Here is an 18,361-nt window from a genome sequence, read left to right on the forward strand (position 1 = left end):
ATTAAACTAAAGAGCTTCTGCACAGCAAAAGAAACTACCATCAGAGTGAACAGGCAACCTACAGAATGGGAGAAAATTTTTGCAATCTACTCATCTGACAAAGGGCTAATTTCCAGAATCTACAAAGAACTCAAACAAATATACAAGAAAAAAACAAACAACCCCATCCAAAAGTGGGGAAAGGATATGAACAGACATTTCTCAAAAGAAGACATTCATACAGCCAACAGACACATGAAAAAATGCTCATCATCACTGGCCATCAGAGAAATGCAAATCAAAACCACAATGAGATACCATCTCACACCAGTTAGAATGGCAATCATTAAAAAATCAGGAAACAACAGGTGTTGGAGAGGATGTGGAGAAATAGGAACACTTTTACACTGTTGGTGGGATTGTAAACTAGTTCAACCATTATGGAAAACAGTATGGCGATTCCTCAAGGATCTAGAACTAGATGTACCATATGACCCAGCCATCCCACTACTGGGTATATACCCAAAGGATTATAAATTATGCTACTACAAAGACACATGCACACGTATGTTTATTGCGGCACTATTCACAATAGCAAAGTCTTGGAATCAACCCAAATGTCCATCAGTGACAGACTGGATTAAGAAAATGTGGCACATATACACCATGGAATACTATGCAGCCATAAAAAAGGATGAGTTTGCGTCCTTTGTAGAGACATGGATGCAGCTGGAAACCATCATTCTTAGCAAATTATCACAAGAAGAGAAAACCAAACACCGCATGTTCTCACTCATAGGTGGGAACTGAACAATGAGCTCACTTGGACTCGGGAAGGGGAACATCACACACTGGGGCCTATCATGGGGAGGGGGGAGGGGGGAGGGATTGCATTGGGGAGTTATACCTGATATAAATGATGAATTGATGGGTGCTGACGAGTTGATGGGTGCAGCACACCAACATGGCACATGTATACATATGTAACCTGCACGTTATGCACATGTACCCTAGAACTTAAAGTATAATAAAAAAAAAAAAAAACAACCAAGGCACACTATCAACATTCTTACTCCATGTCTTCATTTGAAACCATAGCACATTCCGTTCATAATCTGCCTTCCGAGTGAAGGCAGGCAACAGTTTGACTGAATGCTTCATCACATAACATAGAGATGACTTCCTTTCAGCCTCTGGTAACAGTTTCCTTGACACCTGGCCCAAAGACAATGGATTTTTGTTACACAACATACTATTTCTGATAGCAATTTGTGTATTAGTGAGGATAAAGAGATTGTGTTCCAGTAATGAATGCCCGTGAATCTCAGAAGATTATGAAAACAGCATCACACCTGTAATCCCAGTGTTTTGAGAGGCTGAAGCAGGAGAATTATTCAAGACTGCACAACATAGTGAGACCCTGTCTCTACAAAAAAATTTTAAAAATTAGCCAGGCGTGGTGTCCCATGCCTGGAGTCTTAGCTACTCAGGCAGCTGAGGTGGGAGAATTGCTTGAGCCCAGGCTTCCAAGGTTGCAGTGAGCTATGATCGTGACACTGCACTCCAGACTGGGCTACAGAGCAAGACTCTGTCTCTCTTAAAAAAAAAAAAAAAATCCATTCTCCCCCCCAACAATAAAACAGTGTTTTCATTTTTTAATCCATGCTACATATCCATCCTGATAAGCCACACTGTGCTATACATCCTCTTTACTCCAGAACCTAGGGTGATCCCCATGAACCCAGATGAACCCCATCTGGAACACTGCTTGTCTTCTGGGACAGGGCAAAGAGGACACAATGAATCATGTACTAGATCTTAAAGCTTCTGCTCATACTGAATTAAAGCAGGCTGTGTGGCCAATCCTGACACCAATAGGGCAGGGAACTATGTCTCCCCAGGGAAGGGCAACAAAAATTATGGACAACAGTATAATTTATCACATTATTCGTTTTCTTCTATATCCTGGGGACCATAAAGAAGAAAGAAGCAGTTGTCTTTTTGTGGTAGTTTTGCTCAGAGCTGCTTAGAGCGAGGACAAGACAGGTGACCTTTCAAAATACCTTGCAGACTTAGGATGTGGATTTTCATGGTGGTTGGCCCAGCCCCAGGGCTGTGATGCACAGAACTAATACCTGCTGTTCCTCTGCCTCCACCAGCCCTATCTCTTTGGCTCAAGGAGAAATTTTATTGGATGGGTTGTCTTTTCCAAAGTTTACTACCCGACAGCCAATGCCGTTTGGGGCATTAGTGAATCCATTTTTCTTGACTTCCAGCATAAATTCACCCGCTTATGTGTTTTCTTCCCAGCTGTCTTTTGGGGAGACATTGCCTTAGATGAAGATGACTTGAAGCTGTTTCACATTGACAAAGCCGGAGACTGGACCAAGCGAACAGTGGGGGCAACTGGACACAGCACAGGTAGGTACTGCATCCTCCCTTCTCCTGCCCAGACAGGAGGGACGAGGGACTCCAGCAGGGGGAGATGTGGACCACGAGTCATCGGTATTTGACCTGCTGGTCCAATGCCCCCCTATTTGTGGAAAATCAGAGGGGTCACTTCTCCACTGGAGTCAGTGGAGCTGGGGCTTCCAAGTTTGCTGATTCTTCTAAGAAAATCTCCATTTGCCTCTTTATCAGAAGGTTCAGGCTGGAGCTTGGTGTTGGTTCTTAGGACTCTGGCCTCAGGGTTCAGCACTTTCCAGATTGGAGAGTCAAGTGAAATGGAAACAGATAACCACAACACCTCATAGCAAGTGTGTGAGAAACCACGAGCAGTGGGAAGACAGAGAGTGAGTGGAGAAGCCTGCCTGGTGTCATGTGAATGGGCACTCGTGTGTGTTGTCTTGAAGGGTGAGTAGGAGTCCTGAGTGGGAAAAAGGGCATTTCAGGTGGAATGAGAGCCTTTTGCAAAGGCAGGAAGTATGAGGGGACTCTATTTGAGAAACAGAGGTAAGGTGCAAGTCACTGGAGGGCAGCCCTTTGGGGTGGGCTGTGGCAGGAGACGCATCTGGAGAAGTTAGCTGGGGTAGACGGTGAAGGGCTTATCTGTCCAGCTTATGAGCTTGGGCTTTGCCCACTGGGCGGTAGGGGTTCTGGTGAACAGGAGCACGACTGGCTCATCTTGAAATCAGGGGTGCCTGGGTGGAGGCTCCTTTCCCACTGCTCTTTGCAGCCCACCAGGTGCCGTTGGGGTGCTGGGTTCCTGGCTGGCTGCTTGGGCAGTCTCACTATGCCGATTACAGTGGGAATGGTGCTGGGGGGAGGGTTGTATCGGGCAATTCCTCTCCCAGGCTGCTCATGTACGTGGTGACATCTAGGAAGATCTCTGGAACCTGGAGGGAAGTAGGTGGGCATGTGCCTGGGGCACCTCCCACGGTTCATGAGGAACCCACGCAGCTACAGGGACCTGCCTTCAAAGCTCCCTGCAGGGGTTGCTGGATGAGGGCTGACATTGCCAGGAGGCCACAGGGACCTATCGCCAGTGGCTGGGAGGAAGGTAGAGCAGTTATGTACTTTAGGATTTCTTTTTGCTGTCTTGTTTCATGAGTGTCATTTCTTAGGATTTTTGAGGTCTCGTATAAGGTTTGAAAGTCTATTCACATTGTAAATGGAGTTTTCAATTATTTTTAATACCAATGTATCCAGAACTTTACTTAAACCCTAACCAAAGGAAGCATCTTTGCATAATTCTACCACTCCATCTAATCACACTTTTCTCCCCAGTTCTTACCTGGAGGCCTAGAGAAGCAGACTTGACTGTAACATTGTGTGTGTAGTTAAAATATTTTAAAACCTTTTCGATGGTGTTACTTAAAAATAGTGAACTTCACGTATCTCAAACATACAGCATGATGAACTTTTACATATGTACACACCCATGGGACCACCACCCAGACCAAGATAAGGAACATTCCAGACCCCAGAGACTTCTCACACCCCTCCCAGTCAATACGCAACCCAAAGTAGCCACTGGTCTGACCTCTATCACCACAGATTCCTTTTGCCTGCATGGAGTCGTACAGTCTGTATTACTCTGTGTCTGGTTTCTTTTATGCAGCCTGTGACTGAAATTCACTCATGTTGTTGTATTGTTCTTTTTCATTGTTGTGCAGTGTTCTATTGTGTGAACGGACCCTGGTTTATTTGTTCTTCAGTTGACAGACATGTGGGCAGTTTGTGGTTTGGGTTATGATAAATAAAGCTGCTGCTGTCATTCTTAGACAAAGTGTTTTGGTGAACACGAGCACTCATTTCCACTGGACCTGTGCCCAGGAGTGGGGTCGCTGGGTCATAGGGCACACACAGTTCAGCTTTAGTAGGTACTGTCGGAGAGTTCTCCAAAGTGGTTGTACCACTTTACGCTCTAAGTGGATGCATACTCATTTAGAAGACAGGAGTGGTATCTGGACAGGATCCAGTAAGGCCTTTGAGTCTTGGTCCCCCCGGTTTGGGTCTCACTGAGTTGACGCCTGCCCACCATCAAGAATGCTCAGGGTTGACTCTCTCAGCTCTCCTGCTGTCCTTGGGGGCCTAAGGTTGGCAGATGGGAGAGAGAGACCCCAAAGAGAGGCGGGGCAATGGCCAGCCACCACGCCAGCTGCATGCCTAGCTCCTAGAGGGTTGTGTTGAGGGAAGGCTGCCTGAGGATGCTGTGGTGGAGGAAGCCCAGCAGCCCTGCCTTCTCCCTCATGCCACTTGCTCAAGGTACATGACCTAAGAACTTGGAGGCCTGTCTTCTCCCTTCTCTCCTGTGAGCTGATAGAGCTGATAGAGCACAGAGCTTACATCCTGCCTGGATTTAGATCCCCCAGAGTCTGGGCCAGGACCTTGTACCCAGAAGCTGCTAGCCAACATCACCAGAGAGGAGGTGGAGGCAGATGAAGATGGCAGACCCTGGAGCCGTCTCCCAGGGCCTTAGAGATCCAGAGCCTCAGCAGGGCTTGGCTCCCAGAAGGGTGGTGAGAGCATTGACCATGGTCACAGGGTTTGGGGTCAGACTGCCTGGGCTTGCATTCTTGAGCTGGGCCTCAGTTTCTCCATCTGTCAAATGCAAATAGCAATAATAGTTACCTCAGAGTAATGCCGTGAGGATGAAAAGAAATAATATGTGCAAAGTGCTTAGCACAGTGCCTGGCACATAACAAATGCTTATAAATTTCATCTGCTTCCTTCTCATTATGATTAATATTCGCAGAGAGAAGACTGACCTGGGAGGGTTTATGATTAAAGTGGAGAGTGGGGAGCTGGGCATGTCACCTCTGTGGTCCCAGCTACTTGAGAGGCTGAAGCAGGAGGGTCACTTGAGCCTGGGAGGTCAAGGCTGCGGTGAGCAATATTACACCACTGCACTCCAGCCTGGGCGACAGAGTGAAACCTTGTCTCTAAAAAAATTAAAATTAAAATTAAAACAAGTGGAGAATGAGGGAAATTTGCTGGGTACAGAGGGAATGCGGGGGCTTAGGAATGAGGCTTTGAAATATATAATACTTGGTGTTTCCTCCTGCCCAAGCTTGAAACACACTTTTCTAGTGTGCTTTTATGGCAAAGTGATTTTTATCCTGATCATTTTTCTCTGGGGGCCAATAATACTTTGCATCTACCTAGAATAGTAGGAATAGTTATTTTATCGTCAGAATGGGAATATTTTTTATTGTTTTTGTTGATTAAACTAGTGCTGCTTGTTGTTAAAAAAAAAAGAAAGTCCAATAGCTCATGATTGTATAAAGTGGAAAGTGAAAATCCCCTGTTATCTGCGCCCCAAAGATCCCCAACATTACTAGTTTGCTGGATTCTTTCCAGACTTAATGTGCTTGGGCTGTGTGTGTGCATGTGTGTGTATGTGTGTCTGTGTGTGTGTAACATGAAAGGGATTAGGGATTTTACTCAATGTGTTTTGGCGTTGTCTGTGTTTTTTACTTAATACTCTATCACGGACATCTTGTTATGCAGTACGTTGTGGTCTCTCTTATTTTAATGGCATTAGTGGTCCAATGTGCAACTCTGCCATGATTTACCTAACTGAGCCCTTATAGATAAATGTGAAGGTTGTTTCCCATTTTTTTTCTGTATTTTTTTTTTCCTCTTAGAAGAAACGTTTCTATGAATAACTTTCTGCATATATTTTTAAACATTTGTTTTAATTTTAAAAATCATTAAAAAGGAACCATACCTTTACCCTCTTTTCCTACATCCAAATGTGTGGGAAGATGTATTCTTAGATGCAAGTTAATCTCATTTCCAAGCTTTGGTAAGTGCCTCTGTGTATTAGTCTATTTTCACCCTGCTGATAAAGCTGTACCTGAGATTGGGCAATTTACAAAAGAGAGAGGGTTAATTGGACTCACCGTTCCACATGACTGGGGAGTCCTCACAATCATGGCGGAAGGCAAGGAGGAACAAGTCATATCTTGTGTGGATGGGGGCAGGCAAGGAGAGCGTGTGTAGGGAAACTCCCATTTTTAAAACCGTCAGATCTCGTGAGACTCATTTACCATTGCAAGAACAGCATGGGAAAGACCCGCCCTATAATTCAATCATCTCCCTTTGGGTCCCTCCCACAACACTTGGAATTACGGGAGCTACAAGATGAGATTTGGGTGGGGACACAGAGCCAAACTATCATTCTGTTTCTTTTGTTGGAGGGTAGACAGAGGGCTCAAAGGGAGAGGTCTGAGGTCCCTGGAGGGGGACATGGGGGGAAGGGTCCAGAACCCTGCAGTGCAGCCCCAGAGGCCTCCTTTGCCTGCTTATTCTGTGATCTTGGAACTGCTTTTTCGGCTGCAGAAGGAAACCATGTCAGATGCCCTAGAGGTGACCTAGTCAGCCTCATTTGCTAGATGTGCCCAAATTTAGTCAGTAGCAGAATCAGGACTAGAACCCAAGTTTCTCAACTCCAAGGTTGCTGTGTCTTCTACTTTACCAACCTGCCTATCACATTGCCAGCTAGAGGAACTGAGAACAAGAGTGCAGGTGGTCATTCCTTTGCTGTCATTTGGAAAGCAGGCTAGAGTCTTTCTGTGCCAATGCTGAGCCAAGACCTTATGCCTGGATTGGCTTAAGAGCGCACTTCGGGTACTGTAGTGTCCACAAAAAGTCACTGACAGCTTTAGGATTCACAGCAGGGAGCATGTCTTCTGTTCATTTGGGGCCATGAGCTGTGTCAATTTCATGCCAATTTGTCTCCCTGCCTAGAGGCAGTCTCTCTTACTCCATTCAGCTTCTATCTTCCTGGCAACCTTGTGACCACTGTAGTGAGTCCTCCCAAAACCCATATCTACCTGCAACCTCAGAATGTAATCTTATTTGCAAATAGAATCTTTGCAGATCTAATTAGTTAAGGATCTTGAGGTGAGATCATCCTGGATTTAGGGTAGATCCTAAATCCACTGACTGATGTGCTTATAGGAAAAGAAGAGGACACAGAGAGAAGGCCATGTGAAGACAGAGGCAGAGATTGAAGTGATGTAGCCACAAGCCAAGAACACCAGGGCTGTCAGGAGCCACCACAAGCTGAGCAGAAACAAAGTTGGATTCTCCCTTCAAGCATTCGGGGAGAATGCTGCCAACACCTGGACTTCAGGCTTCTAGCCTCCAGGATTGTGAGAGAATAGAGTTCTGTTGTAAGCCACCCAGCTGTAATTTGTATGGCATTCCTAGGAAACTAATACAGCTGTGCTCTTTAGAACCTTCAATAGCTCCCCCTTGCTTATTAGAAGCATTCCTTGGTTGGACTCTTAAGACCCTTCACGCTATGTCCACAATCTATCTATCCAACCTCTCTTCCCACTCCTGGTCCTCCAGCCAAATTCTATGATGTGTGCCTGTGCAGGCCCCCAGTTTCCTTCCTGACAGCCTCTGTTCTAGCTGCTCCCTCTGCTCAAAGTCCCCATTCTACACGTAAAGAAATGAAGGCCTCCAGAAAGGCTGGATGACCCATTTAAGCCTCTTTCTCCATCTCTACCCAGCTGCATTCGTGACGCCTCTTTACTCTGCACACCTCCCAGCTTGGGGAGATCGCCTGGGTGGATGGTGCTGTTAAAATTGGCCTCATTTTGTGCTTGGGATGGAGAGAATTGCTCTTTCTCCCCCGTTCTCCGATGGGCCCATTCCCTTGCCATGGGGCTGCTGGAGGATATGGCAGCCACATTTTGTATGTGTGCTGGGGCAAGGCGGCAAGACTGGATTCTTCAGGGAGAGAAAGTTCTTCTGTGTGCATTTTATTTGCAGTGAGAAGAATGGGAGTCCTGGGCAGGCATTGGCAAGCTGTTCTATGAATGGGGCCCTTGAATTAACATTGCAGAGTTTCCTAAAGCTGCTAATCGGATTAGCTGTGTAGTGAAGGAAGTACTTAGCGGGAGACACACACAGACACGCACACAGGCGCGCACAAACTTTCCGACCCTCTTGCACCCTCTTCGATGGGACAGTGGCTGAACCTGACAGCCCCATTCCTGAGTTCTTAGACACCTCTCCTGTTAGCCACGTGAGATGTGGAGGAGAAGCCTGTGTGACTGATGCTTTCAACTTTGTTTGTTTGTTTGTTCCCTTAAGAGTCCAGGAAGTCTGTGTTGGACACGTCCATCTTTGCAAAGAGGACACGTCCTCTTTGTACCTGAAGAGGAAATCTGGATCTGATTTCTTGACGTTTGTAATGAGGACTTTGAAAGGGGAAATGGTTTTAATTACTTATTGGCTCAGATAGAAGTTGATGTTTCCCGCCTCATCTATTCTGAGCCACTGGGCCATGTCCATCTCTATTTAAGAAATCAACCTTGCTCTAAATCCTCACTTCCTAAACACCTGCCATCTGTGTAGGATGTCTGCATAACCCCAATGGTTTGGGCATCAGGTTCAAGATAATACATTAGCAAGAGAGACTCTGAGACGTGTCCCCTCTCTGGGCCCTGTCTCTGAATCATGGGGACGCTTTCTTTTTTTCATTTTATTTTATTTTTTTGAGACAGAGTCTCTCTCTGTTGCCCAGGCTGGAATGCAGTGGCATGATCTCGGGTTCAAGTGATTCTCCTGCCTCAGCGTCTCGAGTAGCTGGGATTACAGGCGCCCACCACCATGCCCAGCTAATTTTTGTATTTTTAGTAGAGATGGAGTTTCACCATGTTGGCCAGGCTGGTCTTGAACTCCTGACCTCAAGTGATTCACCTGCCTCAGCCTCCCAAAGTGCTGGGATTATAAGTGTGAGCCACCACACCCAGCCTTGGATTCTTTCTTTACCCACAGACCCTTTGGTTCCTAGAGTTCCTTTCTGTATGCTGTCCATGACTTTGAGTGGCACACATTACTCTCACCTGGTCTCAGTGTTCCTATCTGATCAGGGGGGCTGATGGAACCACATTCTGACTTCCTTCAAGCCAGTTTGAGCTCTGGATTTGAGTGCTGGTATTTCAGGCTAAAGAAAAGAGGGGAACCAAAGGCTATCAGGCATTATAGGGCTAAAGGTAGGTATTGAACACCAATGCATACCCAAGAGATACCCAATGTCCAGAATCAGAGAACTTGGATTTAGGGTTTCTGGGCTCTGCTTTCCAAGGTTTGAGGCTCTAAAAATAGATCCAACATGTTTCTGTTCCCAAAATATTTTTAACTTTGAATTTTTTTTTTTTTTTGGAGACAGAGTTTTGCTCTGTCACTCAATCTGGGGTGCAGTGGTGCGCTGCAGCCTCAACCTCCTGGGTTCCAACCATCTTCTCACCTCAGCCTCCTGAGTAGCTGGAACCACAGGCATACACCACCATGCCTGGCTAATTTTTGTATTTTTTGTGGAGACAAGGTGTCATGTTGTTTCCCAGGCTGGTCTTGATCTCCTGGGCTCAAGCAATCCTCCTGCCTCAGCCTCCCAAAGTATTGGGATTATAAGTGTGAGCCACTGCACTCGGCCCAACTTTGAGGCTCTTGAGAGAACTTATAGATGGGGCTGTGGTTTTTCAGCCTCTACCCCTGTGGAAACATTCCCCAAGCTTTGTAGGCATGGCTTCATCATTTCACTAGTTTTCTTTGTTGGGGTAGGAGTGCTACTGACTGCCGAGTGTCCAAATGAGAATGGATCAGTGGGGGGCTCCCTGTGATATCCTACAGAAGGGACGATGTCTCGATTTTGTGAATGAACATCAGGCTGAACTCTTGCTGGGCCAGTTCATTGGATTCAAATCTGTCTTCTCTCACATCATGCATTGCCAAGTGCCATCTCTGAGAAATCTCAGGGGCCTCTGCTGCCACGGCCACAGGTTTGGAAATCTGGAGAGTCACAGGGGCCCATCAGGGAGCTCTCTTATACATCCCTATCTTTCCACTGTCTCCTTAAAAGCTAGGTGAGGAGGAGGTCCAGAGAAGAAGGTCCTGGTGACTTCTTTTCTCTAAGTATGTTGTGCTTGACATTTTGAGATTCACAGACTCCTTTGAGAATCTGATGAACATTATGAACCTTCTCATAGGTAGACATACACACACACAGACACACACACACAATTGTGCTTGCAATTTTCAGATTGAGATCCATGGATCTCAAGTTACGAAATTCTGACCCCAGTCCTGTCTTTGGTGTGCCTCCCCACTGTTGGAGCTGTGCCCATGGGCCTCAGGACCTTGGAGGGCTGCCGTGCGGGAAGATGTGGGTGTCGGAGCCCAGCAGGCCTGAGTTTGCACCCCTGGCTCTGTACGGATTAGCTGTGGGACTTAGAGCAACTCATTCCTTATTTGTAAGATGGAATAATAATACCTGCCTCACAGCGGGGATTAAATAAATGTGATAGGTAAAGCACTTATTCCAGGGTCTGACACCAAAAATAATAACGGTAATACCCACAGAGTTGGCCCTTTGCTGGCTCTCTTGTCTTCTCTTCTCTCTGTGACCCCCAACTTCTGTCTCCCAAACCCCATGCTCCCTGAATGCCCAAGTCTCTTGGAGTTCTTCATTTTGGTGCTCTTCTGGAACCTGCAGGGGATTCTGGAGCTGGGCCTGCATCAGTATACTCTATCAGACGCTTGGATTTGGATTCCAACCAGCACAAGGGAAATCTCTGAATCAATCTCCAACATAAAGACTTCGCAAGTGGCCAGGCGCGGTGGCTCACGCCTGTAATCCTAGCACTTTGGGAGGCCAAGGCAGGTGGATTGCTTGAGGTCAGGCGTTCCAGACCAGCCTGACCAACACAGTGAAACCCCATCTCTACTGAAAATACAAGAAAAATTAGCCAGGTGTGGTGGCACACACCTGTAATCCCAGCTACTTGGGAGGCTGAGGCAGGAGAATCACTAGAACCCAGGAGGCAGAGGCTGCAGTGAGCCGAGATTGCACCACTGCCCTCCAACCTGGGCAATAGAACAAGATTTCATCTCAAAAAAAAAAAAAAAGACTTCCCGAGTTGTCCTGAGCCACACTCTGGGGTCATCACAAAGTTGGCCTGACAAGGATCTGAGAATGGTTTCAGTGCTGATTCCTTTAGTAGTAACAATAAAAGAATGAGAACAACTACCATCTGTTGTGTCAATTATGGGCTAAATGCTTTATAGATATGATTTTATTTAATCTTCACACAACAGTTCTATGTGGTAGGTACTATTAGTACGTGTAGGTGTGGAAATGAATTTTCAGAGAGGTAAGTAAGCTGTCAGTGAGCACACAGCTAATCGTTGGCAGAGCCAAGATTAGGACTTTAGTCTTTGAAGTGTCAGAGGTCCTGCTTTTAGCTCCTACACTCCATTGCTTCTAGAAACAGCCACTGGCATCACTTCTAACCCTGCTTCCTGGAGCTGCTGAAGACTTAGGCTCTCCATCACTCCCCTTGAGAGGTGCTGGGGGTGCACAAAATGTGTTCTGCAGGCTTAGGGAGGCTAAACCTCATCCTGCCTGCTATTATTTATTCAGCATCTGCCCGACCCATCAACCAGACTGTCAACAGCAGTGACAGTCTGGCCCTTCTTCTTTTGTTCCAGCATCAGGCTGGGTACATCAGTGGTGCCAGACAAACACGTGTGAACTGTGGATGGGGCCAGGAGGCTCAAGACCGCCTGTTGGCCTCGCCTGCTCTCCTGCTCCCCCATGAGGCTGTCAGGGGCAGGATGGATTGTTTGAATGTGTGATGCCTCCCACCCCCTGCTGGGGATGGGTACCAGCAGCAAGAGAAATTCTCAGGCTCAGGAATGGAGCTGGGCAGGCCCACATCACCTTGCAGGGAGTGTCTGGAAAGGACACCCTTTAGCCACGTGGTCATTAGCTTCTCTTTACAGGACCCTTTGTGCAGATTCTCAGATGGAAAATGTGGTCCTTATGTCTGCAAGCCAGGGAGAGCTTGCTAGGGTCCCCATGCACTTTCAGCCTTTCTTTCTCAGACCTTCGGGAGTGTCCAGCTTGCCCTCATTGTCACCCTGCCCCGCCCACAAGACTTCTTGGCTCCCACAGGTCAGAACTTGGTCTTCACATGATGCCCTCCTAGCCTGTCATTCCTCACACTCTTCCCTGGAATTGACCCCACAGCTCTGCTGCCTCTCTGATGCCAATTTCATGATTATGATTGCTTTCTCTCTGTCTCTCCTTCCTTCATATAAAATATGCTAATTGAGGACCTCTTTTGTGCTCAGCACCAAGGATACAGCAGTAACCGCTTTTTCTCCCACCATTAAGGAGATTGTGTTTTTAAGATGGGAGTGATGATTGTCGTGCTCTGGGGGCACTGGAGGGTGGGATCTGGGATCAAAGCCCCACTGGGGTGGGGGAGCCACTGCCCTCCCAAGGCAGGCAGAACCCACACCTACAAGAAAGGCCCCAGGTGACAGTTGTCACCCAGGCAGGAGGCTGGTGGTGGGAGTCCAGCCTGGGTGCACAGGGCCCTACCAGAGGCAGAGCAGAGGCACAGGCACAGGGAGGCTGGGGTGTGTGGCAAATCCCATCAGAGAGGCTGTAAGCAGGCTTCTTCTTCCATGCTGGGAGCTCAGAAGAGCAAGGCAAGAGCCACTGGTTCTTGCAGGAAATAAGGATTAGGGAGGAAAGCAGAGAGCTGGCCCGAGAGAATAAGATGGCAGCAAGAGTTAGAAATAACACAGAAATCCACAAGTCAAAATCGGAGCCCAGGTCAGAGTCAGACTGGAGGGAAGGGTGGTGTGCTGCTGAGACTCTCGTGTGTTGAGTCCAAACCCCTGAAATCCCTCTGACAGAGAACAGGGCTGGCCCCAGAGCCAGGGCTGGGCTCAGCCTGCAGAGAGCAATCAGCAGGTGCTAGCTGGAAAGGAGGGGGATGTCAGCACAGGAATCAGGCGCAGCCTGGCAGTTATTCCACCCATAAAGTTTTGAATTTAGTAAGATGATTTGAGATGATAAGGAGGCATCTGATAACATGCACATCTGCTCTTGGGGAAGGAAAAAGAATGCAGCATAAGGAGTTGATCATCTCATCCTCCTGGGCCTTATTCAGGGGCTGACTTATACCTTGGATTGAAGCCAGAGTTCACTGAGAACTTGAAGTGTTTGGAAAAGCAAATTCACCTTTAAGTTAATTTTTATTATGAGCACGCTTGTCAGGATTTGGAGAAGCTGGGCTGGGAGTCCACCTGGGGCCACGGTGGGGTGCAGGGCTAGGTGGGGCGGGGGTGGTGCCTCCTCTTGAGTGTCCATCCAGGGAGTGGGCATCCTCATGGGCCATGAATCTGAGAGCCTGAATCAAAACTGGGAGATGAGCTTAAGAAATTGGGACAAACAAGAATTTAGTACCTGACGTTCTAACCAAGGCTCTTTTAGTTGTGAGATACAGAATCCCACTCAAGATAGCTCAAATAGAAGAGCATCTTTTAAGAGTTTATTCTCAGCCGAGTGCAGTGGCTCACGCCTGTAATCCCAGCACTTTGGGAGGCCGAGGTGGGTGGATCACGAGGTCAGGAGATTGAGACCATCCTGGATAAGATGGTGAAACCCCGTCTCTACTAAAAATACAAAAAATTAGCCGGGCGTGGTGGCGGGTGCCTGTAATCTCAGCTACTCGGGAGGCTGCGGCAGGAGAATGGTGTGAACCCAGGAGGCGGAGTTTGCAGTGAGCTGAGATGGCGCCACTGCACTCCAGCCTGCGCGACAGAGCAAGACTTCATCTCCAAAAAAAAAAAAAAAAAAGTATATTCTCATGGCCCTCTAAAAACAGAGTAGAATTGGCCTCTTGGGGACTGGACTAGGAATTGGAGAGAAAGGAGCAAGGCTGATCTCTCTTCTTAGGGGCCACAAAATACCTCTCATTTTTGTTTTGTCTCCTTTTCTTGCACCTGCCCCCCATGGCCAGTCTGCTGGAGCCCGGTCATGATCCCTCGGCTGCAGTGTCCCCTACTGAATGCCTCCGGCAGCTACCTCTGTAAGGCACTGTGGGAGTTCTGAGAATGGAAGAAATCTCTAAGGGAGGGGGTTATGAAATGAGCCAAGCAGAAGGCTGACAAGGAGTGCTGGGGAGGGAGGATGTGGAAATGAAGTACTAATGAGAACAGATGGTAGCTCCACATTTGTGGCCCAAGAGAATGAATGAATGAAGGAGAAGCTTCTGGTTTGGGGAGGTGATGGGCGGGTGAATTGACCCCCAGGGGTAGCCCAGCTTCCTTTCGAGTTCACCTGGTTTTAAGGACCAAGCCTGGGAGTACCACCCCCACATGGCCATTTATAATGCCGTTGTCATGGGAAAATACTTTGAGTTCTCACCAGCCATCTTAAAACATGGAACTTGGGGACACAGTCTCATGAGTGCTGGGGATCACGTGTATCATATGTATCGGTTGAGGATTCAGTCTTTGGCTTCTCAGCTTTGACCAACAGAGAGACTGTGTCTCAGCCTCTCAAGCAACCCTCTTTTGGTTTTTCTTAATCTGATTCCACTCTTCCTTTTTTTAACTGTGTATATATTTTTGTTTGTATTTATTGAATGGAATTCTGTGTTTCTTATTCTTAAATAGTAGTTGATATCTAAAGCAGAACGAAATGAAATAAACCCTACTAAAGGCTTTTTACTTATGTAGCCTCCAATACATTTTTCCAGTATAGTGTCATATGTAGAAAAAATGTTTCCACCATGACTTATAAGAACATTGTGGTGAATTCTTTTTGACAAAATAAAGGATCTTTTATGGCCAGGCATGGTGGCTCACAGCTGTAATCACTTTGGGAGGCTGAGGCAGAAGGATCACTTGAGTCCAGGAGTTTGAGACCAGCCTGGGGAGCATAGCAAGACTCTGTCTCCAGAAAAAAATAAAAGTAAAAGTAAAAGTAAAAAGCTAGGTATGGTGGCATATACCTGTAATTCCAGCTACTTGGGAGGCTGAGGTGGGAGGATTGCTTGAGCCTAGGATTTCCAGGCTATGGTGAGCTATGACTGTGCTTGAGCCCGGGATTTCCAGGCTGCGGTGAGCCACTGCTCTGCAGCCTGGGTGACAGAGCAAGACCCTGTTTCTTAAAAAGAAAAAAAAAACCTCCCTCAAATCCCTAAATTTTTAAACTTAGCATCTTAGTTTTTGTAAAGCTATATATATTTGCTCTTGTATTTCCTAGCCTCTTTTTAGATGGGTCTACTTTGTTACAGCTGGAAACTGATCTTTGTTGCAAATGCATTTGCTACTCAATCATGTTCTTACTGGGCATGATAATGAACTAATTTTTTATAAAACCAGTGCCACCATTCTTAGAGTTACCTATGACATGACAGACCTTGAAGATGTTACTTCACCTTGGGGGACCTCAGTTTCCTCATCTATAAAATGGAATGCTGGACTCTAAGCTTCTCGAGGTCCAAGAATGAGTCCTTGGGTTCTTTTGCCAAATTCCCTGAGTGTGATGGGGACTGGATACGTGGTGTCTGCTGCATGCATTACTGATTAGATAACCACAGTGTCTTGGTTCTCCTTCCTTTGATGCCTCGTGGAACTTCAGAATAGTCTGCTTAGATCATATCTAACCAGAAGCCTTGCAGAGACCCACTAGTGGGGTCCCAGAGGTGTTGGCAGTGATGTGGCTGTGAGCTTCCTTTATCCCTTCCTAGAAAAAAACAGACAACAGTGGGCTGGAGAGAGGAGGTGCAGAAAGACCAGGCTGCCTGCATGAGGGGTGTGAAACTGAGCACCCGACAAGTGGGTCCAGCCATGAGGGCTGAGGACACAGCCTGAGGAGCCTCAGTGGGACCCTGCTGATGTGAGTCTAGGATGAGGCTCCCCTTCCTGGTACCCAGTGCATGATGGCCCAGACAAAGCTGCATTTCTGCTGGAGCTGTTTATACCAAGGTCTGTAGGTCATTACTTCTGTGGTTTCCAAGGAGATCCAGAGAGAGAAGGTGATGGTGGTGAAGTTGCCATTGGAATCTTCTTCTGTGTTCTGGTCATCCTATTTCTCTTTGGTCCTCTTTAAGGAGCCTTGTTTGCCCACAAACACTGAGGAAAGACCCAGCTGGCCTTGGCTCTGAGCCGGTGGACTTGGTCCCACCCACTTCTAGCTCCCGCCGCTCCTTGCTTTCTGCTTCTCAGGTTCTCTGTCTCCTCTTTCATCCCTGGACCTTGGTTGCCATTGCCCAAGGAATCCCTCTCTCCTCTGACATTGGCATCACCTATAGGCATGACTTTCCCATTCACCTTCAAGTGAGAGGTCCTGCGTGGTCAGCTTGCCAGCCAAATCTCATCTGCAGATGTGTTTTGTTTGTTTTGTAGTGCTTGCATCTTTCTCATTTCCTGCCAACATTTAGAAATGAGATTTCTCATAAAAATCCAGAACTCTGGCTTCTCCTGAAAAGCTGGAACATTTGGCCACACTGGTCCAGCAATCCCACATGGCAACAATCAACAGAGTTGCATAACAACGGCTTGCACTCCATGGTGAGCCGAAGTCCCCACCATTCCCTATTCATCTTCACACCCAACCCCTTTCACTCCCATGCTCCCTGCTGCCTCTCCCCCTGCCAACTCTAGGTATTTGAGTGTGTATACTGGGCCAGTGGGTAAGAGGCACCACCTTGGGTCCTAATTCAGGTCCCATGACATTGGTCAAGGCCACTTTTCCCTTCTTCATTAAAGGAGGAGGATCCTAGAGCTTCAGCTATTGCCGGGTAGTCTGGAAGAAGATCCTTCTTCTGGAGCTTCTTTTCTTCCTTTTCTTGAGGATTCAGTCTCTGTAACCTGTTGTAATACAGATGCTCATGTCCTGGGCACTTGATGGCACTGGGGTAGGATGGGACACAGAAAAGACAAACAGAACACACTCAGTGTTTTGCATGGGATGGTTTATGGCCCTGTACATGTGCTAGCATCAGACAGATTCTTCCTGCCCCAGCCAATCAGTGAGGGGGGACCACGTTAGTAGGTATTAACTTCTCTAAAACAAAGGGACCATTGCATTTTACTGACAAATGCCATCCCCCAAGAACGCACTGGTTACCTTAACCTCAATTTACCAACATTCTCTCTTAAAGTTAAGGTCACTGCTCTGCAGTTCTTCTTGAACAGAGCCGACATCTGTCCCACAAAGGTCAAGGACAGGGGGTGGAGCTCCTTGCTACTCTTTCTGCCTCTCTCCTCCAGTTCCCCGAGACAGGGCTGGAGTTGGTCTCTTCCTTTCTTTGACCTCCTGAGTTCCTTGCTACTCTTCTATGACCTAATGAGTCTGGCTTGCCTTCCGAGACGTCTGTAAATCTTCATTGGATCTATTGCATTTATGCAAAGACCATGTGATAAAATCCTAAGACTTTTTTGTAAGGACAAATCAGGTAGTGAGAAACACTTAATCCCTGAGTGTAGGCAACCATTTCTGCTTTTCAGAGCTCGGATTTAAATTCAGTGTTCAGTCCTCAAACTGTATTAACTTTATTTTGGGGTATATTTATTTGCATTTCTGTTTACATTTAAGAATTTTTTATTTCTATTTGAAAACATGTATTATGGATATGTCTTCTCTTAAAAGGAATTGCAAGCCTGTTTGAAAGCAGGTGATGCAGACACTATTGATACAGAAGCAGTGTCATATTAAGCACTGTGCAAGTCCCTGGGTGGAATACACCATTTCTGCCTCCAGGGAGCTTACAGTTGTTGGATTAATTGCCATCTGGCCACTCTGCTTCCTGCCCCAGGCTTGCGTGTGCTAAGTGAGCAATCCATCCCTGCCTGCACTGCTGCCGCTCACAAGGCCAACATTCTAGGGTGTAGGGGAGCTGGAGTTGTGACAGCTCACAGGTTGAATCTTTCCATGTTCTGGCAGGTGCTTCTGCTTCTGCCTCTGCCTCTGCTTCTGCTCCTCCTCCTCCTCTTCCTCCTCCTCCTCCTTCCTCCTCCTCTTCCTCCCCCTCCCCCTCCTCCTCCTCCTCCTTCTTCTTCTCCTTTTCTTCTTCTTCTTCTTCTTCTTCTTCTTCTTCTTCTTCTTCTTCTT

General features: G+C 47.1%; 1 protein-coding gene across 1 annotated transcript in view; it reads left to right on the plus strand.

The window, feature by feature from the left end:
* Nucleotides 1-18,361, plus strand: part of TLL2 (tolloid like 2) — a 153,661-nt gene that overhangs the window by 38,955 nt on the left and 96,345 nt on the right. Inside the window, exon 2 of the mRNA XM_023206175.1 lies at nucleotides 2,290-2,400. Within this exon, the coding sequence (XP_023061943.1) occupies nucleotides 2,290-2,400 (111 nt within the window). The remainder of the gene's footprint in view (nucleotides 1-2,289; nucleotides 2,401-18,361) is intronic.

This window comes from Piliocolobus tephrosceles, chromosome 9 (genome assembly GCF_002776525.5).
Source record: "Piliocolobus tephrosceles isolate RC106 chromosome 9, ASM277652v3, whole genome shotgun sequence".
Taxonomy (NCBI): domain Eukaryota; kingdom Metazoa; phylum Chordata; class Mammalia; order Primates; family Cercopithecidae; genus Piliocolobus; species Piliocolobus tephrosceles.